This window comes from Furipterus horrens, unplaced genomic scaffold, assembly GCF_987537825.1.
Source record: "Furipterus horrens unplaced genomic scaffold, mFurHor1.1.pri manual_scaffold_1, whole genome shotgun sequence".
Taxonomy (NCBI): domain Eukaryota; kingdom Metazoa; phylum Chordata; class Mammalia; order Chiroptera; family Furipteridae; genus Furipterus; species Furipterus horrens.
Genome location: NW_028327171.1, coordinates 92700604 through 92723331, shown reverse-complemented (window position 1 = coordinate 92723331; position 22728 = coordinate 92700604). Strand labels below are relative to the sequence as shown.

The 22728-nt window shown below is 37.3% G+C and overlaps 1 protein-coding gene across 1 annotated transcript in view; it reads left to right on the top strand.

Moving 5' to 3' along the window:
* Positions 1-22728, top strand: part of MORC1 (MORC family CW-type zinc finger 1) — a 151935-nt gene that overhangs the window by 47758 nt on the left and 81449 nt on the right. The window contains 6 exon segments of the mRNA XM_090286818.1: positions 5329-5454; positions 11231-11310; positions 11996-12069; positions 16292-16356; positions 18582-18725; positions 20984-21138. Of these exon segments, the coding sequence (XP_090142944.1) occupies positions 5329-5454; positions 11231-11310; positions 11996-12069; positions 16292-16356; positions 18582-18725; positions 20984-21138 (644 nt within the window).

Sequence of the window (22728 nt, the reverse complement as noted above, 5' to 3'; positions counted from 1 at the left end):
AAGGCTCCAAGAGGAAGTGAGATTCCAAGTTGCATTCTTATGGGTGAAATGAAGCCAATTGAAATGGCCAAAGGATTGAATGTGCCTGGGCCTGGGGATAAGAAAGCCTAACTCTGTATCTGAAAAACTGAGAGTGGTCCTAGTGGCTGGATGGGAGCTGGTAAGAGACAAGGCTAGAGAATTAAGTGGGGGCCATATCATAAAGGATCTTCTACATCATATAAAGCAGTTTGAAAGTTACATTGGGTGGCTCATATCTTATACAGATTTTATATTTTGCCGCCTTTGCATTTTTTTAAATCATAAAGATACCACAATAGCATAAGAGGCATTGCCATTTTGCTTGTCACAGATAAATGGGAACTTTCAAAAGTAGGTGTATATAGAAAAGGGTTAATATAGAAGGCTTCTCTTCATCGTAAGCCTTGTTTGAAAGGTTGACCTTTGGCTGGCTTCTGGAAACTTAGCTGATAAACAGTTCCCCACACTAATGTAAACTTTTCCCTAACAGAGAAGGTGGTGCAATGTGTTTAGACTGTGCAAACAATATGGTTGATACTGAAAACCTACTTTCTGAGACTCTGGAATTTTGATACGTGATAGGCAGAGGTTGCCTGTGTGACTAGCCCCCAGTGAAAACATTTGATGCTGAGTTTCTAATGGGCTTCGCTGGGCAGAAACATCACACACATGTTCCTGCACTTCCATAGCTGGGGGGAAGGGTATGTTTTGGGTGACCTGTCACGAGAGGGACAAACCATATGGAAGCTGCACATGGATTCCTCCAGACCCCATCTACCTTTTCCCGTTATGATCCACTGTATATCCTTATTATGTCACTGTGAGAAATCTTAGTCATGAGTGCAATTATGTGATAAGTCCCATGAGACATTCCAGCAAATCTAACATACAGGAAATCTTGAGAATTCCCAACACACATTATGAATATTTACCTATAAATATTTATTAAGAATTGACCGATCAAGAGATGGAAGTATTAGTATCTTTGTTTTGATTCATATATTTTTTAACTAAAACTTGTTGCTACCAGTTTGATCTCCCACTATATTTCTGAAATTCTCAAACTTGGCTATGAATAACTCTGAATTTTACCTGTAAATAACAGAAATGTGTTTGCTTTAAGGACAGTCCAAAGAAAGAGCTATACTATCTCTAAGAACAGTTTCAAAGCAGGGGATCCAGAAAGCATTTGAATAATGACAGAAGTCCTCAAAATGTGTAGTGTCCCAAGATGACTTTTTTTTTTTCTTTTAATAGGTGAGGACTTAGTTGATTGTGCAGCTCCTGGCATATTAAAGTCAACCACATTATTATAGGGCTACACCCAAATGTCACATTAAATAGGCATTAGTATTTGTTTTTTTTTTTTTTTTTTTTTTGCCCTGGCTGGTTTAGCTCAGTGGATTGAGCGTCGGCCTGCGAGCTAAGTGTCGCTGGTTCGATCTTCCAGTCAGGGTACATCAGAGAAGGAAAACTCTGACTCCAAAAAACCTCCGCTGCCTTGCGGCATACCTCTTCAGGGGAAAGGCTAAGGGAGTAAACCCCGACAGAAAATCTGGAGCCGGAGTCCCTAAGGCGGTTTGACGTTGTAGTCAACACTGGCAACTCCTGCGGCGCACCTGAACCCAAGCTGTATTGACTCCGTCTTTCCCTTGGATCCTTCAGCTGCGAAGAGAGGGGGGGTCTGCTGCATGGGCAACAGCAGACCCTCCATATTACCCTGCCCAGGCTCTGTAGCTTCAGCGTCATCGCAAGATGTCGATTCAACACGGGAGGAGACAGATACTACCATGTCACTCCCGAGTCGGACTGCACAGCCATTCTCGGCGGTGCAGATAGACTCTTAAGAAGCTACACCATCGTCTCTCGAGACGGACGGCTGCCGACGACGAGTATTTTTTTAAATATGTTTTCTTGATTATGCTGTTATAATTGTCCCAATTTCTTTTCTCTGTGCTCCCCTCCACCCAGTGACTCCCCTCTCTCCAGTAGTCCCCCCTTAGTCCATGCCCATTGGTTGTGCATATAGTTCTTCTCAATATCTTCCTGTCTACTCCACTCCCTCCTACTATGTTTCTTAATTCCTGCATCATCTCCCTCCCTTTCCCCCACCTCCTCTCCACTGACCTCCCCCTAATATGTCCCCCACACCTATAATGCTTTTCCCACTCTCATTGCCTCCTTAGTTTGCCTTTGTTTTGATTCCCTAGCTTCTGTTGTTGGTTGTTGTGATACAGTTTTCATTTTAATGTTCATAGCTTTGATCTTCCTTCTTCTAAACAAGTCCCTTTAACATCTCATATAACAGTGGTTTGGATCTAATGAACTCCTTCAGTTTTTTTCCTGGAAGCACTTTCTCTGCCCTTCTATTCTGAATGAAAGCTTCACTGGATAGAGTAATCGTGGTTGTAGGTTTTTTATTTTCATTACTTTGAATATTTCTTGCCAGTCCCTTCTTGCCTGCAGTGTCTCCTTTGAGAAATCAGCTGATAGTCTAATTGGGACCCCTTTGTACATAATTCTTTTCTTCTCTCTTTCTGCTTTTAAGATTCTCTTTTTATCTTTAAGTTTTGACATTTTGATTATAATGTGTCTTGGTGTGGTTCTCCCTGGGTCCAATTTTTCTGGAACTCTCTGTGCTTCCTGGACCTATAAGTCTATTTCCTTCCCCAAGTTAGGGAAGTTTCGCTTTATTATTTTGTCACATAATTTTTCAATTTCTAGTTTTTCTTCTCCGCCTTCTGACAATCCTATAATTTGGATGTTTGTTCACTTAAAGCTGTCTCAGAGGTTTCTGAGCCTCTCCTCATATTCCTCACATTTTGTTTCCTCTTTCTGCACTGGTTGACTGTTCCTTCCCTATGTTCTGATTTGTTGATTTGATCCCTGGTTTTCCTTTCCTCACCACTTGTCTTGTATGTGTTTTCGTTTGTTTCAGCAGGACTAGCCTTCATTCCTTCCCTGTCTTGTTCAATATCTTTTGTTAATTCTGTAAGCTGCCCTATGACTCTAGCTCTGAACTGAGCCTCAGAAAGATTATCTATTTGTTCATCAGTTAATTCACATATTTGCTTTTTGGTCAGCTGGGTGATTGGTATTTCAATCATGATTCCTGCTATCCTGACCACTTTTGTTTATCTTACCTTCTTGAGTGGGGCTGTCACACGTGCTACGCTATCGGGGGCAGAGCCCTGTGCACTCATGATTACCAGGCGACCCTTCTCACCACTCTGTGGCACTTTGTGTGAGGGTAGGGGTCCAAGATAGGTTCCTGCCATTACTCTCCGCTGAGAGACCGGGAGCCTCCTCTTCTGGCCCCATGCTCTCTGGGCCTCACAGTCCCAGACAATGGGGGGTCTGCCTTCCCTGGTGTTGGAATCGCAAGCTGAGGGATCTGGACTGTAGCTGGAGTTGCTCTCCAGGTGCTTCTCGCCATCCCCCTCCTTAAATACAGGTGTCTGTGCTTATCGTAGTCCTGCCACTTGTCGCTACTGCTACTGCCTCCAGCACAGCTTGATCTCTCCATCCCAGCTTCGCCCCTCCTACCCGTCCGGATGAGCACCACTTGTTTATAACTTTATACGTTGGACTAACATGTGGCTTTATTTTCTGGAGCTTCTGGTTATTCTGGTTTTGCAGTAGTTGTAGTCATTCTTAGTTGTGGGGGGAGATGGAGTGTCTCAGTCTAGGCCTCCATCTTGGCCGGAACTCAACAGGCATTAGTGCTGACGTAATAATAACCATGAACTAGATATTCTAATTTATATTGAGAACTGCTACTGAAGGCTTACTTTCAAATAATTTCTTTTTAAACAATTCAAATAAATTCCAGGCTTTTTAATGTACTTCAGACCCAGCCTGAAGGAACTTAACAACCAAGCAGGAAATCTTCGGATTTCTTATAGGCTTCACCTTCATTTTTGTAAGTTCTTTGGAGCTCTGTTCATTTGTAAGGAGTGACTGGCTGTGCTGTGACCCTGCTGAGCAGTTCCCCTGGCACAGGTTTTATGTTTCCTTTCCATCTTCTTTGTCTCCTGCTGGATTGAGGTAGGATTGTAAAAATGAGGGGTTTACTGCTCCCTGATTTCTATTTAGCCTTGTAAGTCCTTCATCGTAGCCTTTTCTAGGACCCAGTAGATAAGGAACACTACTTCTGAAGCATGACTTGGCTTGTTTTTGATTGTTATTTCTTGCCTAATTGGAGGAGATTTACAGTTCGTAAGTGGACTTGAACATAGCAGCTCTGTGGAGTTGTTAGTATGCAGCAGCACAGTGATTTATTAACACGGGCTATTTTGCATTGTTTCTGTTCCCATTTTATTGCCTTCCCATCCTTTATTTTTCTCCTCTTTTTCACTTATCAAGTCACTAAACTCCTCCCCTCAGTTGGACATGAACACTTATTTTAATACTTATTGCACTTACAGAATGAAGTTTTATGTTTCTAATTTATAATTTTCAAAGCAAATGAAACACTTTATTGTATTTCTCTGCAATGATTTCATTAAAAAATTATATACATATAACTATATATATATATAATATATATAATTAAATATATACATATATTTAATCCTCACCCAAAGATCTATCCCTTGATTCCAGAGAGACAGGAAGCAGGGGTGTGAAGTGGAGAGACAGACAAAGACAGACAAAGACAGACATTGATCAGTCGCCTCTCATACATGCTCTGCCAGGGACTGAACCCACAACCTGGGCATGTACCCTCAAACTCACAACCTTTTGGTTTACAGGATGACATACAAACCAACAGCCACACTGGCCAGGGCTCATGGGAATATTTTATTCATGCAGGCCTAAATTCTTTCTTTCTTTATCTTTTTTTGTGTTGGAGTGGGGGGTTTATTTGTTTATTTGTCTTGGTGTTGTCCTTCTGGGCCAATAGCTTTAATATTTTCTGAAGCTGATGTAAATCTACTTAGAATCAGTTATTGCCAGCAGAAGTTCAGTTCTAATCAAAGTGCAGATTATCTTTGTAGGCCCCTGTACTTTGCAGCCTTCTTCTTTTTTTTTTTTTTTGCTATTTAATCAGTCAATCTTTTAATTACATGTGAGAAAAAAAATACAACCTAGTATTCATATTCAACTACTTATTTGTAAAGTGGTTGCTTAATGAAGTATATAAGTGTTGCTAGATTTGCTGGTGTTTGCTGTATCATTATTAGATTTAGATATGAGGTTACTACTAGTAACCATCATAACCTGATGGCCTGATTTTTTTTTCTTCCAAAAGAAGTGTCGTTACTGCATCCTTTATAGTGTGACCTTTTTTATTTTCCATTCTAGTTTCCCAGAGAGATGGTCATTCAGAGCCTACACCTCTATTCTGTATTTTGACCCTTGGATGAGAATATTTATTCAGGCCCAACGCGTTAAAACAAAACACCTATGTCACTCCCTCTACAGACCCAGGTAACTCAACTTTCTTTGATTATATAGTTTTTATTTGTAAAATTTATAGGTTCCCCTCCCCAAAATTGTCAAAGTGATTTGGTAGCAGGATTTTTACAATTCTATAGCTAGATTTTACAATTTGATAGTAATAGTTTTGCTATTATAAATGAAATTTACACAGCATTCTAAAATGTTTACTAAAGAATAATCACATGTAACAAATATTTGGCCATAATAACAAAACACTGCAGTGAAATCTATAAGTTAGTCAGCTTAATTAAGAATTTGTTTTGTACTTTAGTGAATCTTAGGTGCTCTGCTTGTGATAGTTTCCAGTAAAAAATCACAGTTCATTTATAATTTTTATTCATTCAATACATTTGAACTATTGAGTCATGGACTTCTATGTGTGTATATATGTATATTATGTGTAGAATGAACATATTTATAAATACTCATTTGGTTCATTTTTATTTTATTTATCTTTTATATTTTAGGATAAACTTGTTTTATTACCACAGTAAATCTTATTGCCATACATAGTTAGAAAATTTTTTGTGTGTGTGTGAGAACTTTTAAGATCTACTATTTTAGCAACTTTCAAATAAGCAATTTAACTATAGTTACCATGCTGTACGTTACATCCCCATAATTTATTTTGCTTTTTGCTTTTTATTATTTATTCACATATTTTTTATTAAATATTTTTTATTGTTATTCTCTTACAGTTATCCCAATTTTCTCCCTTTGCCATCCTTCGCACACGCCATCCCCTCCTTCCACAGTCAATTCCCACATTGTTGTCCATGTCCATGGGTCATTCATATCTGTTCCTTATCTAGTTCCCTCCCGTTTTCCATCATTATCCACCCCCCTACCAGCACTCCCCGGACACTTTCAGTCTGTTCCATATTTCTGTGCTTGTGGTTCTATTTTGTTTGTTAGTTTATTTTGTTCATTAGATTCCTCTTGTAGGTGAGATCATGTGGTATTTGCCCATGACTTATTTTGCAAGTTTGTAACAGCATAAACTTTTTCAGCTGATATTTACATATTATAAGTGAGTCTTGACCAACTATACATGGAATCAGAACAACATCCTTTGTGTGTGGCTTTTTTGGGTGGTCATTCATTTATTTACTAAACATTTATCAACATCTTGTGAGCTTGAAGTTGTTCTAGGTACAAAGCATAGAAAAAATAAGAAGATTAGTTCTAGTTTTGAGGAGCTTAATACCTACTGGGAGAAACGTTTAATTCTTGTACACTATGTGTATGTATGTGTGTGTGTGTGTGTGTATGTGTATATATATGCATTATTTTGTCTGACTTTTACATGCATTATTTTGTCTAATTTTTGCAGTGACAATGTGGGTTATGTTTTATTATCACCATTTTAGAGATAAGGAAATGTAACAAGTGAACAAGAGATCAAATATTCTGGCTCCAAGTTCTTTACCAATTCGAATTCCTCCCCTTATACCCCATTAACTCTTTATTATAGGCCTACATTTGTTATGTTGTCTTATTTTCATGAAAAAGTAGGTATTGTCCTGGGCCTTGCAATCACAGGGGTTGGCTCACATGTCTTCCTTTGGTTGCACACCAGTCTGATTCTGATCCAGTTTCCAGATGTAATGTCTAGAATATGAAATTAAGTGTGTCCAGGATGGCATAGTTAGTTGCCCCAGACACACATGGCCTGAGGTATAGCAACTCAGAGAGGGCTATGGTGTGGCATGAGATTAATGCAGTTTATGCTCTTCAGCAGTGGAAGGCCCTCCCATCCAACATGAGGACAAATTTACCCCTGGAAAAGTCTAGATTGTTTAAAGCATTATTACTTTTGGAAGAATTTCAGTTAGGAATTTCTAAGGTCTCTTTCAACTTAAAGATTTTATAAGTTTGTGATTCTTGGAGTCTCAAATATTGTTTATAATACAGACAAGTTAATGTATGGCTCTGTTACTTGATTTTAGGCAATGGACATTACTAATTTTCTTTTATTTAGAATTCTTTAATTTTATTGCACAAATAGCATCAGATTTATGTACAAATGAAATCTCTGCAAATCAGGACTAAAGATGGATGTGAAATGATCACCTTTGAAAGTTCTTTAAGGGAGATAGAGCCAAAGTGTCTGTTGGAAGATCTTCGTTCTTCATTAACACTGCTTTGCCCTAGACCACTAATACTGAAAGGAGCCCAAGAAATAAACTTGGAGTCACCCTACTTTCTTTGGAGCACCATGGTCCTTTTTAAAGTTATTCAGGGACACTAATTTTCTGGCTTGCTGTTGACTACTCTGCACCACTATCCTTCTGGGATAGTCTTTTCATTTCTTAGGGATGCTGCCCAGCCCCTCACTTGCATTGTTTATTAAACCATTTAAGTTAAATAAATAAATAAACAAACAAACAAACAAACCATTGAAGTATATAGATGAATATGGGATGACAGTTATGTAAGATGAAGCACTTTTATGCAGGTAACTGGGCAGACTTCTACAAATACCTCAGAATCTTCAAAGAAGAAGAATATATCCAGCTATTCGTTTCATTTCCCCATTCTCAATGCATTTTTCATATAAATATATATTGAGGGAGTGTGTACTTAATATGTTTTTATTAGGTAATAATAACACAATAAGTACTTCAGTGATTTTCAACCTTTGTCATCTCATGGTACACATATGTAAACAAATTACTAAAATTCTGCAGCACACCAAAAAATATATTTTTTGCCAATCTGACAAAAAATAGATGTAATTTTGATTCATTTACACTAAAGGCTCTTGTGTTGGCTGTTGTCATTTTTTTATTTGACAGTCTGAGGGAAAACAAGTCAGTGCCCCTAACTAAATAACTAGTTATGTATTGCATGTTTTAAAAAGTCTTATGGCAGCCAGTTGAAAATTGCTGACCTACTCAAAACCAGCATTATTTTAAGTTCTTCAGCTGTATTAACACCTTTCGTTCACATGACAGCCTTTGAGATAGATAACATTGTTATCATTCAGATATCATTTTCTTGCAGATAAGGAAATGGGATCACAGAAAATGAAGTAATTTACCCAGAGTTGTACCACTAGGAAGGGGTATACCTAGACCTTTTATCCAGGCAGATGGGCTCCAACCAGTCCAGCTCTTAATGCTCAGTCATTAAGATGTTTTGTCTTGAGTATATCTGGACTGCTTTTGTTGAGATAATGGAAGAGAGTCTTAAAAAAACTATAAACAGACTCCAGCTAACAAACATTTAAATTACATGTGACCTATTTGTGAAAAATTTGCATTACTGTGTGCATAATTTGAAGTCAGAACATATAAAGACAATTCTAGATCAAGCTATCATTTAAAAACCATTACTATTAGCATAGATTACGGGTTTAGCAAAACATTTCTGTGATGGGCCTGATAGTAAATATCTAGTGACATTTAGTCTTGTTTGCATATTCATATGTGTGTATGTGTGTGTGTGTGTGTTATTATAATCTGTTAAAATGGAAAAAGCATTTTTAGGTTTTAGGCTATATCAAAACAAGTTGCTGGCCCAATTTGTCACATGAGCTATATATCACCTATACCTGGCATAGACTCTTTGGAGCATATAGATTTAGACTCCTCTCTCTGCCTGAGTGAATACCTATTTTTATATGTCTTAAGACATTTTGGTTTTCAGGAATGATCTGTAAGTTTCCACTTACCTCTTGCTGAAAATGTGTTGCCTTGCTAAACATGAAGGTATCAGAGAATGGTGAGCTACTGTAGGTATGAGGCAAAAGTTATAAAATGAGGTGTATAGAGTAGCTTTTCATATGTTTAGTGGCCATCTGTATGTCCTCTTTGGAGAAGTGTCTATTCAAGTTCTTTGCTAATTTTTTCATTGGATTGTTTGTTGTTGTTGTTGTTTTGGTGCTGAGTTTTATCAATTATATATAAATTTCAGAAATTAATCTGTTAGGAGATATATGATTGGAGAATATATTCTCCCATGCAGATGGCCAATAGACATATGAAAAGATGCTCAACAGCACTAATCATCAGAGAAATGCAAATTAAAACCACAATGAGATATCACCTCATGCCAGTCAGAATGGCTATCATCAATAAATAAACAAACACCAAGTGATGGCGAGGAGGTGGAAAAAGAATAATCCTTTTGCGCTGTTGGTGGGAATGCAGACTGGTGCAGCCACTGTGGAAAGCAGGATGGAGTTACCTGAAAATATTTAAAATGGATCTGCTTTTCAACCCAGCTATCTCACTTCTGGTAGTATATCTGAAGGAACCTAAAACACTAATTTGAAAGAACATAAGCAACCCTATGTTCAATACAGCATTATTTACAATTACCAAGATACAGAAGCAGCCCAAGTGTCCATCAGTAGATGAGTGGATAAAACAACTGTGGGATATTTACACAATGAAATACTACTCAGCCATAAAAAAGAATATTTTACCCTTTGTGACAGTATGGATAGAGCTAGAGAACATTATGCTAAGGGAAATAAGACAGAGAAAAAATACCATATGATTTCACTCATATGTGGAATCTAATGAGCAAACTGAACTAACAAGGAAAATGGGGACAGACTCAGAGATGGAAAGCAGGATGACCATAGGGAGAGGGTAAGGGTTGGAGGGATTAGGCAAAAAGGAAAAAGACTCATGGACAAGAACAAGAGTGTGGTGATTGCTGGGGGAGGGGAGTATAAAGGGACTAAATGGTAATAAAAATACAGTAAAGATTAAATTAAATATTAATAATGGCTGGACTTTTTCCAGACAGACCTCATATGTTTTAGTTGTAAAAAAATATTTTTCATTTGCATTTTGCAATGGAGTTGTCGAATCTGTCTTACTGGGTCAAAAGTCTTTTCGGCAAAATAATTTCCCAGGTTTTAGCAGTTATAAATATATCCTATGCACTTACAGTTAGACATTTCAATATTACCAATTCATGTAACCACATCATATTTATTATCATTTTATTCTATAAAACATGTTTTCTAGCCATATATGCATAACAATCTAAGCATATTATCTTTAAAAAATTAAAAATGGACCTGGTTTATGATCAGTGATTCCACTTCTGGGAATATATCTAAATAAACACGAAACACTCACTCAAAAGAATGTATGCACCTCTACGTTCATTGCAGCGTTACTTACAATAGCCAAGATTTGGAAGCGGCCCAAGTACCCATTAGTAGATGAGTGGGTAAAATAACTGGCACATTTACACAATGGAATACTAGTCAACCATAAAAAAGAAGGAAATTTTATGTTTTGCAACAGCATGGATGAGCCGGGAAAGTATTATGCTAAGTGAAATAAGCCAGTCAGAGAAAGACAAGTACCATATGATTTCCCTCATATGTTGAACTAATGAACAAAATAAACTAACAAAGTAGAAACAGACTTGTAGATAGAGAATAGACTGACAGATGTCAGAAGAGACAGGGGTTGTGGGAGGTTGAAGAGGGTAAAGGAGGGAAAAATGGTGATGGAAGAAGACTTGACTTGGGGGTGGTGAACACACAATAAAGTATGCAGATGATGTATTATAGAATTGTATACCTGAAACCTATATGATTTATTAACCAATGTCACTCAATAAATTTAATAAAAAAGGAAAAAAAGAAAAAATTTCCACGTGTTAAAAGGTAAGGCATTTCTTCTGAGCAATGAAGTTTTCTGATTTATCAGCTGGATGAGTATATAATCTTCTTAAAGAATATTTTTGTATTATACTTTAAAATGATAATCTGACTTATGTTCTTTTTTTTCAGAAAGTATCTGTATGTCACATCTTCTTTTAAAGGAGTATTTAAAAATGAAGTTGAAAAGGCAGAAGAAGCAGTTAAGATTGGTAGGTAATTACTTGTGGCCTTCTTCATTATTGTTCATTCATTCTACAAACAATTCTGCACATATTCTAAGATACATACTACACTAGTCATTGTAGCAGTGATCACAATTAATCAAATGAAGTTTCTACCTCTAAGTAATTTTATAAAACATTTTTCCATCTCTGGTTTTGTTTAATTATAATGTTATTATTATAAGTATGATCCAAATTTCAAATATTCACTTAGAACTGGATCGGTATACATGTATTTTAGAAACTCTTGTTGTCATTGATGCTGAGTTAGATCATCTTAGAGACCAATGTTGTATCCACTTTAAGAAGGTATATTCTATACATTCACTTTTGTCAAAATAAGGACAGAGCCATCCTTTCACAGTGATCCAGGAGCGAGGAATAGGTCTACATTGAAATTTTATGGATTTTAGATAGTTTTCAATTAGTCAAACATTCAGTAGTGACTTTTAAATTTGTATGTATATATTTATGCTTTTCAAGTTGCCATGTCTAAGAGGAAGTTTAGTATGGCTACCTACACTTAGAATGTTTAAGATCTATAGAAGGAATATAGGATTTTCTGAGATGATTTATTTGTAAGCCTTGCTCTCTGGTCATGGCTTTATATGTATAGAAAGCTCACTGAAAATTGCTTGAAAAAATTTCATGGTTACCTTGCTTCTGCTTCTAGCTGAACTCGCATTGAAAGATGCGCAAATGGAGGCAAATCAGTCTGACAGAACTTCCTTGTCTTCTTCCGCCCAGGTATGACATAGGGAGTATATGCACAGAGTCCTTTGCTTTATCCTGAACACAGTTGTTGCTTATCTTTTACACCCTAAACTTTTAAATGCAGACAAGCTCAGATGATTAAGTTGATTTTTACACAGGTGTCAACAGAATAGATGAGTACAGAGAAAGGAGAAAAAGCTTAGCAAGTGGGGGAAGTCTGAGACAGAGCAAAGACGAACAAAACCAGGTGGATTTGGAACAATGTGGAAGAGATTCACAGCTTATTTATTTAAAATTAAAAGAAAAGGAATATGAGAAAAGGAGAAAATAATAAAAAGCTATCAGGAAAAAAAACTAGTCTATCAAGTCTCCTTGAAAATATATTATAGCTCCCTGTGGACTGAAATAAATGGGTAGAGCACAGAGAAGACTAATAAACAATTCTTCTTTCTAGTGCTGGGAATTATGTGATATAATGATGAATATTAATAACAATACTTCCAGCTTACAAAGCTCTTTTCTTATCCGTTGCTTCGTGCAGTCATAAACATTCTCTGTAGTCCTTGCAATATACCCATGAGTAAGGTAGGTTATAAAGAACTATTATTATTAATTATAATGCATGACAACTAAGAGAAAAAGAATATTGCTGCAGGATATGCATTGTAAGTTTGCTAACTTTTACCAAAAATATGGTACAAAGCTTTCTACCATGGTGAATCATTACACAGTATACTTGCATGCATACAAAGGGATAAATATGCATTTGGAGAAGAAAAGACCTTACTGTACCTTTCCTTCATCCCCTTCTATGGACTCAATATATGATTTTTTTATGTGATTTGCCCCGAAATTTTCAGAGACCAGAGCTGTGTCTGATGAAGAGCTCTCGTATCTAATGGTCATGATTGGGGATGAAATCAGAGTAGCACATAATAATTCCTCAAAGCTGTCCACACCTTTCCCCACATTCTCTTACTTTTCCCCCCATATATATATATATGTGTGTGTGTGTGTGTGTGTGTGTGTGTGTGTATATATATATATATTTAAAGTTAAAGCTAGTCCCATGTTGCTATCAATTAAAGTTTAAGCTTTTGTTATTTTGTCGCCAAGAAATCAGTTTCGTTGGCTCTATGTATTTGAGAGACAAGAGAAGCAGACTCTTTCTAATTGGAAAGGACCTTGCTTTCCGGTTTTCTTAACCTGTTAGCTCTCACTCTTTGCTCTGTGCTCCGAGTGCACTGACAGGAAGGGCAAGGAAGTCTTTGACCAGCTAGCTTTGTTGCTCTGATGCACACTGGTTTCTTTAACACAGAGAAGAGTGTAGAAAGCAGAATGACCTCGGCGTTTGACCTCTTCAATTCCTCTTGGCAGTTGAGTGGTTGAATGTGAAGTGAAGTGAAATACCAACCATTTACCTTTTTTTTTTTTTACTTCTAAGTCAGTGCAAATAACGTTCAGTCAGTGCTATACTAATCAAATGAGATGCCCATTTTTCACATCCGGTGGATGGAGCACATTATAAGTGTATTATTTTCCTTTTTAATATATTTTACTGATTTGTTATTACAGTGGTCCCAATTTTTCCCCTTTGCCACCCTCCACCCGGTAATGCCCATTGTTTTGGCAATCCCTCCCTTAGCTCATGTCCAACGGTCATGTATGTAAGTTCTTTGGCTACTTCATTTCTTATACCGTTCTTAACATCTCCATGGCTATTCTGTACCTACCAATTTGTAATTCTTAGTCCCTGCACATTTCCCCCCATTCTCTCCCTTCTCCCTTCCAACTGATAACCCTCCAAAAGATCCCCATACCTATGATTCTGTTCCTTTTCTGGTTGTTTGCTTAGTTTGTTTTTGTTTTTTAGATTCAATTGTTGACAGTTGTGAATTTGTTAGCAATTTAATGTTCATAGTTTTGATATTCTTTTTCTTAAATAAGTCCTTTTAACATTTGATATTATAAGGGCTTGATGATGATGAACTCTTTTAGCTTTACCTTGTCTGGGAAGCACTTTATCTGCCCTTCCATTCTAAATGATAGCTTTGGTGGATAGAGTAATCTTGGTTGTAGGTTCTTGCTTTTCATCACTTCAGATACTTCTTGCCAATCCTGTCTTGCCTGAACAGTTTCTTTTGAGAAATCAACTGACAGTCTTATGGGAACCCTTTCGTAGGTAACTGTCTGCTTTTCTCTTGCTGCTTTAAAGATTCTCTCTTTATCTTGAACCTTTGGCATTTTACTTATGATGTGTCTTGGGGTGATCCTCTTTGGGTCTAGCTTGTTTGGGACTCTGTGTATTTCCTGAACTTGTATGTCTGTTTCCTTCCCCAAATTAGATAAGTTTTCTTTCATTATTTTTTGAAATAAATTTCCAGTTTATTGCTCTTCCTCTTCTCCTTCTGGCACCCCATTGATTTGAATGCTGGTACGTTTGGAGTTGTCTCAGGGGCTCCTTAGCTTATCCTTGTTTTTTTCTAATTAATTTTTCTTCTTCTTTTTTCTTATTGGTTGCTTTGTGCTTCTTTATGTTCTAAATCATTGATTTGATTCTTGGCTTAATCCATTCCACTATTGGTTCCCTGTAAATTTTTCTTTAGTTCACTTAGTATAACCTTCACTGCTGCCTGGGTCTTTTTATGCTATGAAAGTACCCAATGAATTCTTTGAGCATCCTGACAACCAGTGTTTTGAACTCTGCATCTGATAGATTGCTTATATCCATTTTGTTTAGTTCTTTTTCTGGAGTTCTATTCTTTCATTTGAGCCATATTTCTTTTTTTCCTCAATTTGGCAGCCTCCCTGTGTTTGTTTCTATGTATTAGGTAGAGCTGCTTTGGATCCCTGTCTTAGGAGTGCGGCCTATTGTAGAAAAGCACACCAGTAAGTTAGATGGGGCAGAGCATTCAGTAATCATATGGGTGGGGCAACTATTGTGAACCAGATTGATGGAATCTCTGATATGGTGTCACTGCTCTGTGGTTCTGTACGGGGAGGGCTCAGAAAGACAACAGTGCTGCAGCCTGGTGTCTGGAGTTGTTTCCAGGAGAAAGCTGTCTCCCAACATTTTCCCTGATTCCAGACACTTCAGTTTCTCCCTGTATATCGCTGGTACCCTTCAAGCTGCTGCCCTGGTGCTGAAGTCCAGAAAGCGTGAGTCTGCTTAAGTCCTAAGTTTGGTTAGGCCCTTTAAGAGGAGATGCCTGAGAATCCCACAGTTTCTTCTGCCACTCCAACCCCCACTGGATTTACAGCCAGATGTTATGGGGACTTATCTTCCTGGCACTGGAATCCTGGTCTGGCTGGTCTGGCATGGGGCTGGGATCCCTTGCTCCTGAGGCATCCCAGTTTTTATCCACCACACGTGGGTATGGGAGCACCCATTCTGTGTCTCTGTGTCTCAGCATCTCCACCCCTCCTCCCGTATGGATGAAAGTGATTTCTTTAATTCCTTGGTTGTTGGACCTCCATACAACTCAATTTTCTGATGATTCTAGGTGATAGTTGTTTTGTAGTTTAGTTGTAATTTTTACTGTGGTTGTACAAGGAGGCGAACTGTGTTTACGTATGCCTCCATCTTGACTGGACGTCCTCTAAAAGTATATTCTTATTTTTGAAATAATGATGCATTTTTTTCCTGCCTGGTTAGAGGGAGTGTATTAGAGATAAGGTAGTGTATGAAACAAACATATCAAATTAAAACAAAGAATAAAGACAGAGGGGACTGGAATTGAGGTACTCTGAGAGGGAGAACGTTGAGAGAGTATCAGGAATTTTATCTAAAGAAGGAATTTTCTTTTGGCTTCTGACCAAATTTGTATGTGTGTGTGTGTGTGTGTGTGTGTTTTTTTTTTTCCTGAAAGAAGCCTTATGTGATTCAGCACTTTTTGTTCTCACAGATGGAAGCCAGAGTGCAGGTACATTGAATGACTTCTCCAAGCTTTCAGGAAGTTAGTGCGAAAACCTTTGTGGTTACAGGGGGCAGTAGCTCTTTCTCTGAAAGGCAGAGAGGGCATCAGAATTTGTGCAAGAAGCAAACTGTAGGCTAGGATTTAGTTTGTCTTCTTAGCCATTTGAAAGTAGTCATTTATCGAGTATTTATTATCCACTATGGTAAAATTGCATAAGGCAATGTGACCTATCACTGCTACCCTTGTGAAACATTCATATAATAGGATAATAAATATCAGCTAAGCTTTCATTAATTTAATGGCAGTATGTTCTCTCCTAACCAAATGCTCTTCTTCAGGATGTATTACAGAAAGCTTTGGAAGATGTGGAAGCAAAGCATAAGATTCTTAAAGAGAAACAGAGGTAAGACATAAGATTTTCTCTTTCTCAGAATCCTCTGTGCTGTTTTAAAATAAATTTTGATATCTGAATAGGAAGGCAGATTTCGTGGGTTTTGTGACAAATTCTCTTTCTAAGCTTTATGACATCTTATAACATTAAGTAAGCATCATATGATCAAAATCATCCAATCAACATAATCAATATAAAGTACTTATAAAATATATATTTGCATGTACATGTATGTTTATATAATGTTAAAGCTTCTGAATTCAGAGTAAAAAATTAGTCCAGTGTGTGACTGGATGAAGAAGTGACCTTCCCAGGGGGTCAGCTGACAACTTTACTTTCCCTTTGTCCTTTGCCATTTAAATTCTGAAAAGTTGGTCCCAGTTTCCTCCCTCTTCTAGTACTGATTAAAATTTAAGATCGAACATATTTCAAGTGAATTTATCACATATATAGTTTAAATAAAAATAGCAAGCCTATATTACAGCAGCATTATTTATATTTGTAAGTTAGAGTTGCAATCCAGCTCAGGTTTTAACAAGTTAAACTGAAAAAATTGCTGCTGTTCAAGTAAGGTCAGACCTTAAAAACTTCATTAACTTTGAGAAATAATTTTTTAGGGAAGTATTATTAGTTTTCAGCATTGTTTTTGTGAACCATAAAGTGTTATATAATCAACCATCACTTTCCCAAAACCTTAAATTTGAAATGTTAATTATGCATTTATCAAAATAATTGTTAAATCAATGACACTGAAATCTTTACAGAAAAGCAAAGGCCTCTTTAAAGTCTTCAGAAAGAAAAAGCTGATTGATGACTTGTTTGAAGTCACAATGATATGCATGAAATGTAACCAACCTATATTTTATTAATAATAATGTCAGTTGGTGTGAAATTTTTATAGCAAATGCTTTTAAAAATAATTGAAGACAATCAGTATACCATTTAATACCACAGAGTCATTATGTTATATCTTGTAACAGCCTGTTTTGGGGTTCCTTACATAGTCAGAATTCTTTTGTTAAAGAGTAGGGACCTAATTATTGCATCAATTTATTTTTGAGTAGACATATTTGAAAAAAGTGTAATTCACATATATTTAATTCTATATGTACATACATTTAAAAATACATAAATATGAACCCCTGTTAATAACTTCTTTAGAAAGTCTATGTACTCTATAACATATCCGCAGAGAAGGTCTGATAGAACTTTATCATTGTCCTTTAATGATAGATACATTTAATCAGTCCAGCAAGTCTTATGTCAGTTGTAGTAGCTCGTGGTCATGAATTAGAAAAGAAAAAGCTGTTTTTGTGAAATGAAAAGAGCTACAGGATGGGTGCAGGGGAAGAATTATATTTGCTACCATTCTTAGGAAAAGAAAATAACAGTCACTAAGCACTAATCTGTTCCAGATTTATATTACCATTTTCTCCTTTAGTCTTCAGAATGTCCCATGTGACCAGACAGGTGTATTTCCATTTTTCAGATGAGACAGAAAGTTGAAGTGACTCATCCATAGTCACATGGTTAATACAAAGAAAAGCTTGTGTTTGAAGTCAGGTCCATCTTTCTGATTTTTACATCCTGGTACTTTTCATAGCTCCAGGCAGCCTCTTGTTCCTGTGGCTGTTTCTGTCATATTCTGCTTTGTCTCAATTTTTATTTTACACTTTTAATGGAAAAGTCAGGTATTACATAGTATAGCAGGACAGAGTTAGAGAAACAGGAGCTCATATCTGTTGCCCTTGTAAACTTGCCTTATTAACTTTGACTTTGGTAAAAGAACAAAAGCTAAAGAATATCTTTTGGCACATTCCAACCTACGTAGGGCATTTTGAGGCTTGAGAAGCATGCTGGAAGTTAGAAATCACATAACAGTGTTAGAAATGCCTGAATTTTAAAACAGTTACCATTTTTCAAAAGTGCTGCAGTGTACATATTAGACCAGTTAACGTTTACGACTCTTTTAGCCTTCCTAGTTCTTGTAAATTTAAATGGACAATCTTGTTTTTGAATCCAAGAATGCCTGTGTTTGACTGGTGCAGTTATTGGCCATATGTTTACTTGGCTATGCAAGGATAATGAGTGTACCTACTAGGTTTTGTAAAATACCTGGGTGTCCTATATATAACTCCTTTGATATTTGCCTTCTGAGTTTAATTATTAACATTTTTGTAAACTGTATACTTTTATTTAATAAAACCTTTTTAAAATTTTTCTAAATATAATGCTAGAGAATTAAAGAAAGCAAAGACACTTTCCTTGTTCTTTGGAGTGAACATAGAAAACCAAAGCCAAGCTGGGATGTTCATTTACAGTAATAACCGCTTGATCAAGATGTATGAGAAAGTGGGTCCACAGTTGAAAATGAAGTCCTTGTAAGTATGTTTTTGTTTTCAGAGGCACAGGCAGGAGGAGGGGGGTTGCAGTAGGATTCTGTGTGTGGAGTTAGATGAGTGGTTATTCATAATGGGAGCAGTTGTCATATCTTCTGTTCACCCTTCCCATCAATGCACAGCATTTATCTGCCTAATTTACAACACCAGTAGAGCGGTATGCCTGCTTTAAGGAAAAAGCTCACTTTTAGAGTTTTTTTTCAAAGCATCTTCTGAGCAATTTGATGTTTTACCATTCTTCGTACCATTTACTTAAATTAAGTTTTCAGTATTTTACAAATTTAAAAATAATGCAAGCATATTAAAGAACTTTTAGAAAAGAAAAATCCATAGTCTTATAAAACAACCCTCTTAACATTTTGTGTGTCCCCTTCATGTATGAGTTCTTGCCAGTTACCTGCATGAGCATACATTTTTAACGCTCTCCAGACTATTTGAATTCCAGAGTAAGACATTCTGGTGCTTTCCCAATGGTCTAAAACTCTACCTGCTGCTTTCATGAATTTTGTAGAGTCCAGAGAAGGGATTATAGGAAAGCAGAAGGTCAGACAAGACAACTGTGATCAGTGGAATGGCTCAGGGGAAATATTTTCATCTTGCTTCCTCACTCTCAAAGAATTAACAATTCATTCATATGTGCACTTGAAAAGCACTTATATTGGAATATCATGCATGCCAAGCATTGTACTAAACTCTGTGGACAAGATAGTGAAGACCTGTTATGATTTGCTAAGGAACTTACAGTCTGGTGAAAGGGACGAGTGTATACATACATATTTTCATATTGTGTGGACACAGCAAGAATGATCTTTTAAAACATAAACTAGTTTACTGTCTTGCTTAAAACCCCAATGCATGTAGAATAGAACTAGTTACCATGATCTCCCAGTGACCTGGTCTTGGCTCGGCTCTGTGACACCCTGCGCCCTGCCCGTACCCACCCTCTCACTGCATTGCCATCATACCAGCAGGCTCCTGTTCCTCAGACATCCTAAGTTTGTTCCTACCTTATGGCCTTGGCACTTGCTACTTCCTCTGCCTAGAACCTTCTGCCTTTAGGTCATACTGCTGGTCCTGGCATGCCACAGAGGCACCAGCTCTAAAGACCCCTCCCACGAAAGTCTTCCTGGACTGTCTAAATAAAATTAGCCCCTGCCGTGACCCCACCCCCACATATCTGTCACATTTTACATATTACAGCACTTGATTTATTTTCTTCATCTTATCACCATCTGAAATGATCTTGTACATTTACCCATTCACTGGCATCATGCTTTGTCACCCTTCAATAGAAGAGAAGCCTCATAAACAGAAATATTGTCTTTCTGTTCATTACTATATTCCTAGTTTCTGGAATAGGGCCAGGTGCTCAGCTGGAATGAATGAATGAATAAATGAATGAGAATATGCGAGAGGCAAACATAGGTGCAAAAAGACCATTTAGAAGGGTCAATAAACCAAACCAATCAGGCTTCCTGGGAGAGATGATGCCCTAATTTGGACTTAACAGAATGAAGAGTGAAGGGAGAACAGGGTAGGAGGGGAAAGTGATAAAAAACTTGGTAGGCAGGGGCCCCAAATTGGGAAGGCTTGATTTGTATGCCATTCCAAGGGCAATGGATTGCCCTGAAGAGTTAAGAGACAAGAGTATGTCTCTAAGTAGACTATCCTAGTTATTGTACACATATCACGAGCTGCTAAAAATATGGGAAGAAATAGTTTCTCCATCAGGCTAACAGGCAGATTCCTGTTACTCTCAGGAATAATCCAACCCTTATGTTCCCATAGTAGAGTTCATTGAGCACCCCAGGGACCTTTGCAGTGATGAGGAGAAATCTAGCTTGACAGATAAAATGAGGATGAAGACAGTGACTCTCTGACCAGTTTCATTCGGAGGACCATGTCAGTTTCTTGCAGCAAGGCATTGTTAGTGGTGTTTAAAGCTAAGAGACCTTCTCTTCCCACCTACCCTAACTCCTCGTATAAGGTGATAGGTTTGGAAAAGGGGGCATATTAATCCCGTGATGATGTTCTAAAGCCTAAGCGTACCTGGGATCATCATAGATTTATGGAACAAAACACACTTGTAAAATAATTTGTTAAACTTTTACATGGTTCAGACCAAATGAACAAATTTACTTTTGAAAAAATAAAAGATTTCATAATAACAGGTATATTTGCTTTTTCTTTCTTTCCTTTGCTAAATTTCACAAAATTTATATGTATATTTATTCCCCTAGACTTGGTGCAGGCGTGGTTGGAATTGCTAATATACCCTTGGAGATCATGGAACCATCACACAATAAGCAGGAGTTTCTCAATGTCCGAGAATATAATCATCTACTAAAAGTCATGGGACAATTCTTGGTCCAGTACTGTAAGGACACTGGGATCAGTGAGTATTCAATAGTCATAGTAAAAGGTGCTTTAAGGGGATCAACTTGGATGATTTCTTTTAGCCAAAATGATTGCACCAATTCAGGTAACCACTAGCCCAAAGCCCTGGAAGAGAGCTCCTGCATGAAAAACATGAGGGAGCCCTGCAAACCGAAAAGGTCGTGGGTTTGATTCTCAGTCAGGGCACATGCCTGGGTTGTGGGTTTGGTCCCCACTCGGGGTGCGTGCAGGAGACAACGGACTGATGTTTCTCTCCCTGTTTTTCCCTCTCTTCTCTCTCTAGAAGCAATAAAAGAGCCAGTCTCAGAATATTCCCAGAATATTAGGCAAAAAAATAAAGCAGCAGATTAAAATTGTAACTGGAGGGCACTCAGAGAGCAGTATGAAGTGGCAGCTGATCATGGAAGAAGGAAGCAGAAGTTTGCTCCAGATAGGCTGAGAAACCCTGAAAGGGCATCTAAGACTCTACTGTGTAAGAGCACTCAGCCCATCTAGGCCTGAGCAGTTCCTATAGCATTGTTCTATCATGCTATAGAGTAATCATTGTTGACCCATTTTTAAACTTTGTCTTGAATATGTTAATTCCAGAAAGACTTTGATTAAAAATCACTAAAATAAATATATTTGGAAACTTAAAAAGATAAACCTCAGTTTTCTGGAAAATATGAATTATTCAGATCACCTCACTCTCCAGAGATACCTGAACAATGAGATGGAATGCTGTGAACTAATTAAATAAATTTTCTGTAACCTATGCAGACATAGGGCTTCATTTAAGGAAAGAAATACACAGGCTACTGTGTATTTGTTCAATTATTTGTATGAAGTATGTATAATTCATGCATATCAAAAAATATGGCTCTACCCTTGAGACAACTTAAAATCTTATTGCTCCACTTGAGGTTGAAATCTTAGAATATTTTCTTTTCTTTTATATACGCTCAGTCCTCAGATTTTCTCATGCCAGTGAGACAGGAAATAGTGCAGGAACTCTGGGGAAAAAAATAAAAGTGAGAATGAAGTTGAGGGCACAGATCTCCTGCCAAAGCTGGGTTTTCATGTCTTGGTCTAACACCTGTTCAATGTGTGGTCTGTGGAGCAGCATCCCTAGCTGAGAACTTGTTAGAAATGCAGAATGGCAGGCCCCACCCAATACCTGCTGGATTAAAATCTCCATGTTAGTAAGATCTCCAGGTGATCTGTATGCTCATTAGAGTTTGAGAAGCACTGGTCTAAAGAATACAACCATGTAATTTTGCTTGGCATAGGCATATTTTTTTCACATGTAGTTTTTTTCTCAGACATGTTTGAAGTTGTTATTCTAAATGTAGGAATGACCACATTATTGGACAGGGTTTGTTGAAAGTTGTAGAAAGCATAAGAATACACAGAGTGAAGTAAAACTCACAAACACCTACTTTCTGGTCTTTAAATGGCAGCTTTATATGGTACAGAAGGAAATGTTAAGGGTTTGAAAATTGTGTAACTTCTCCTTATATTTTCTCTGTAACCTCTGTCTTGTTTCCTCATCCTTAGAATAAGAAATTAAGTCTTCAGAAAGAGTTAGACATTAAATTTAAAGGAGACA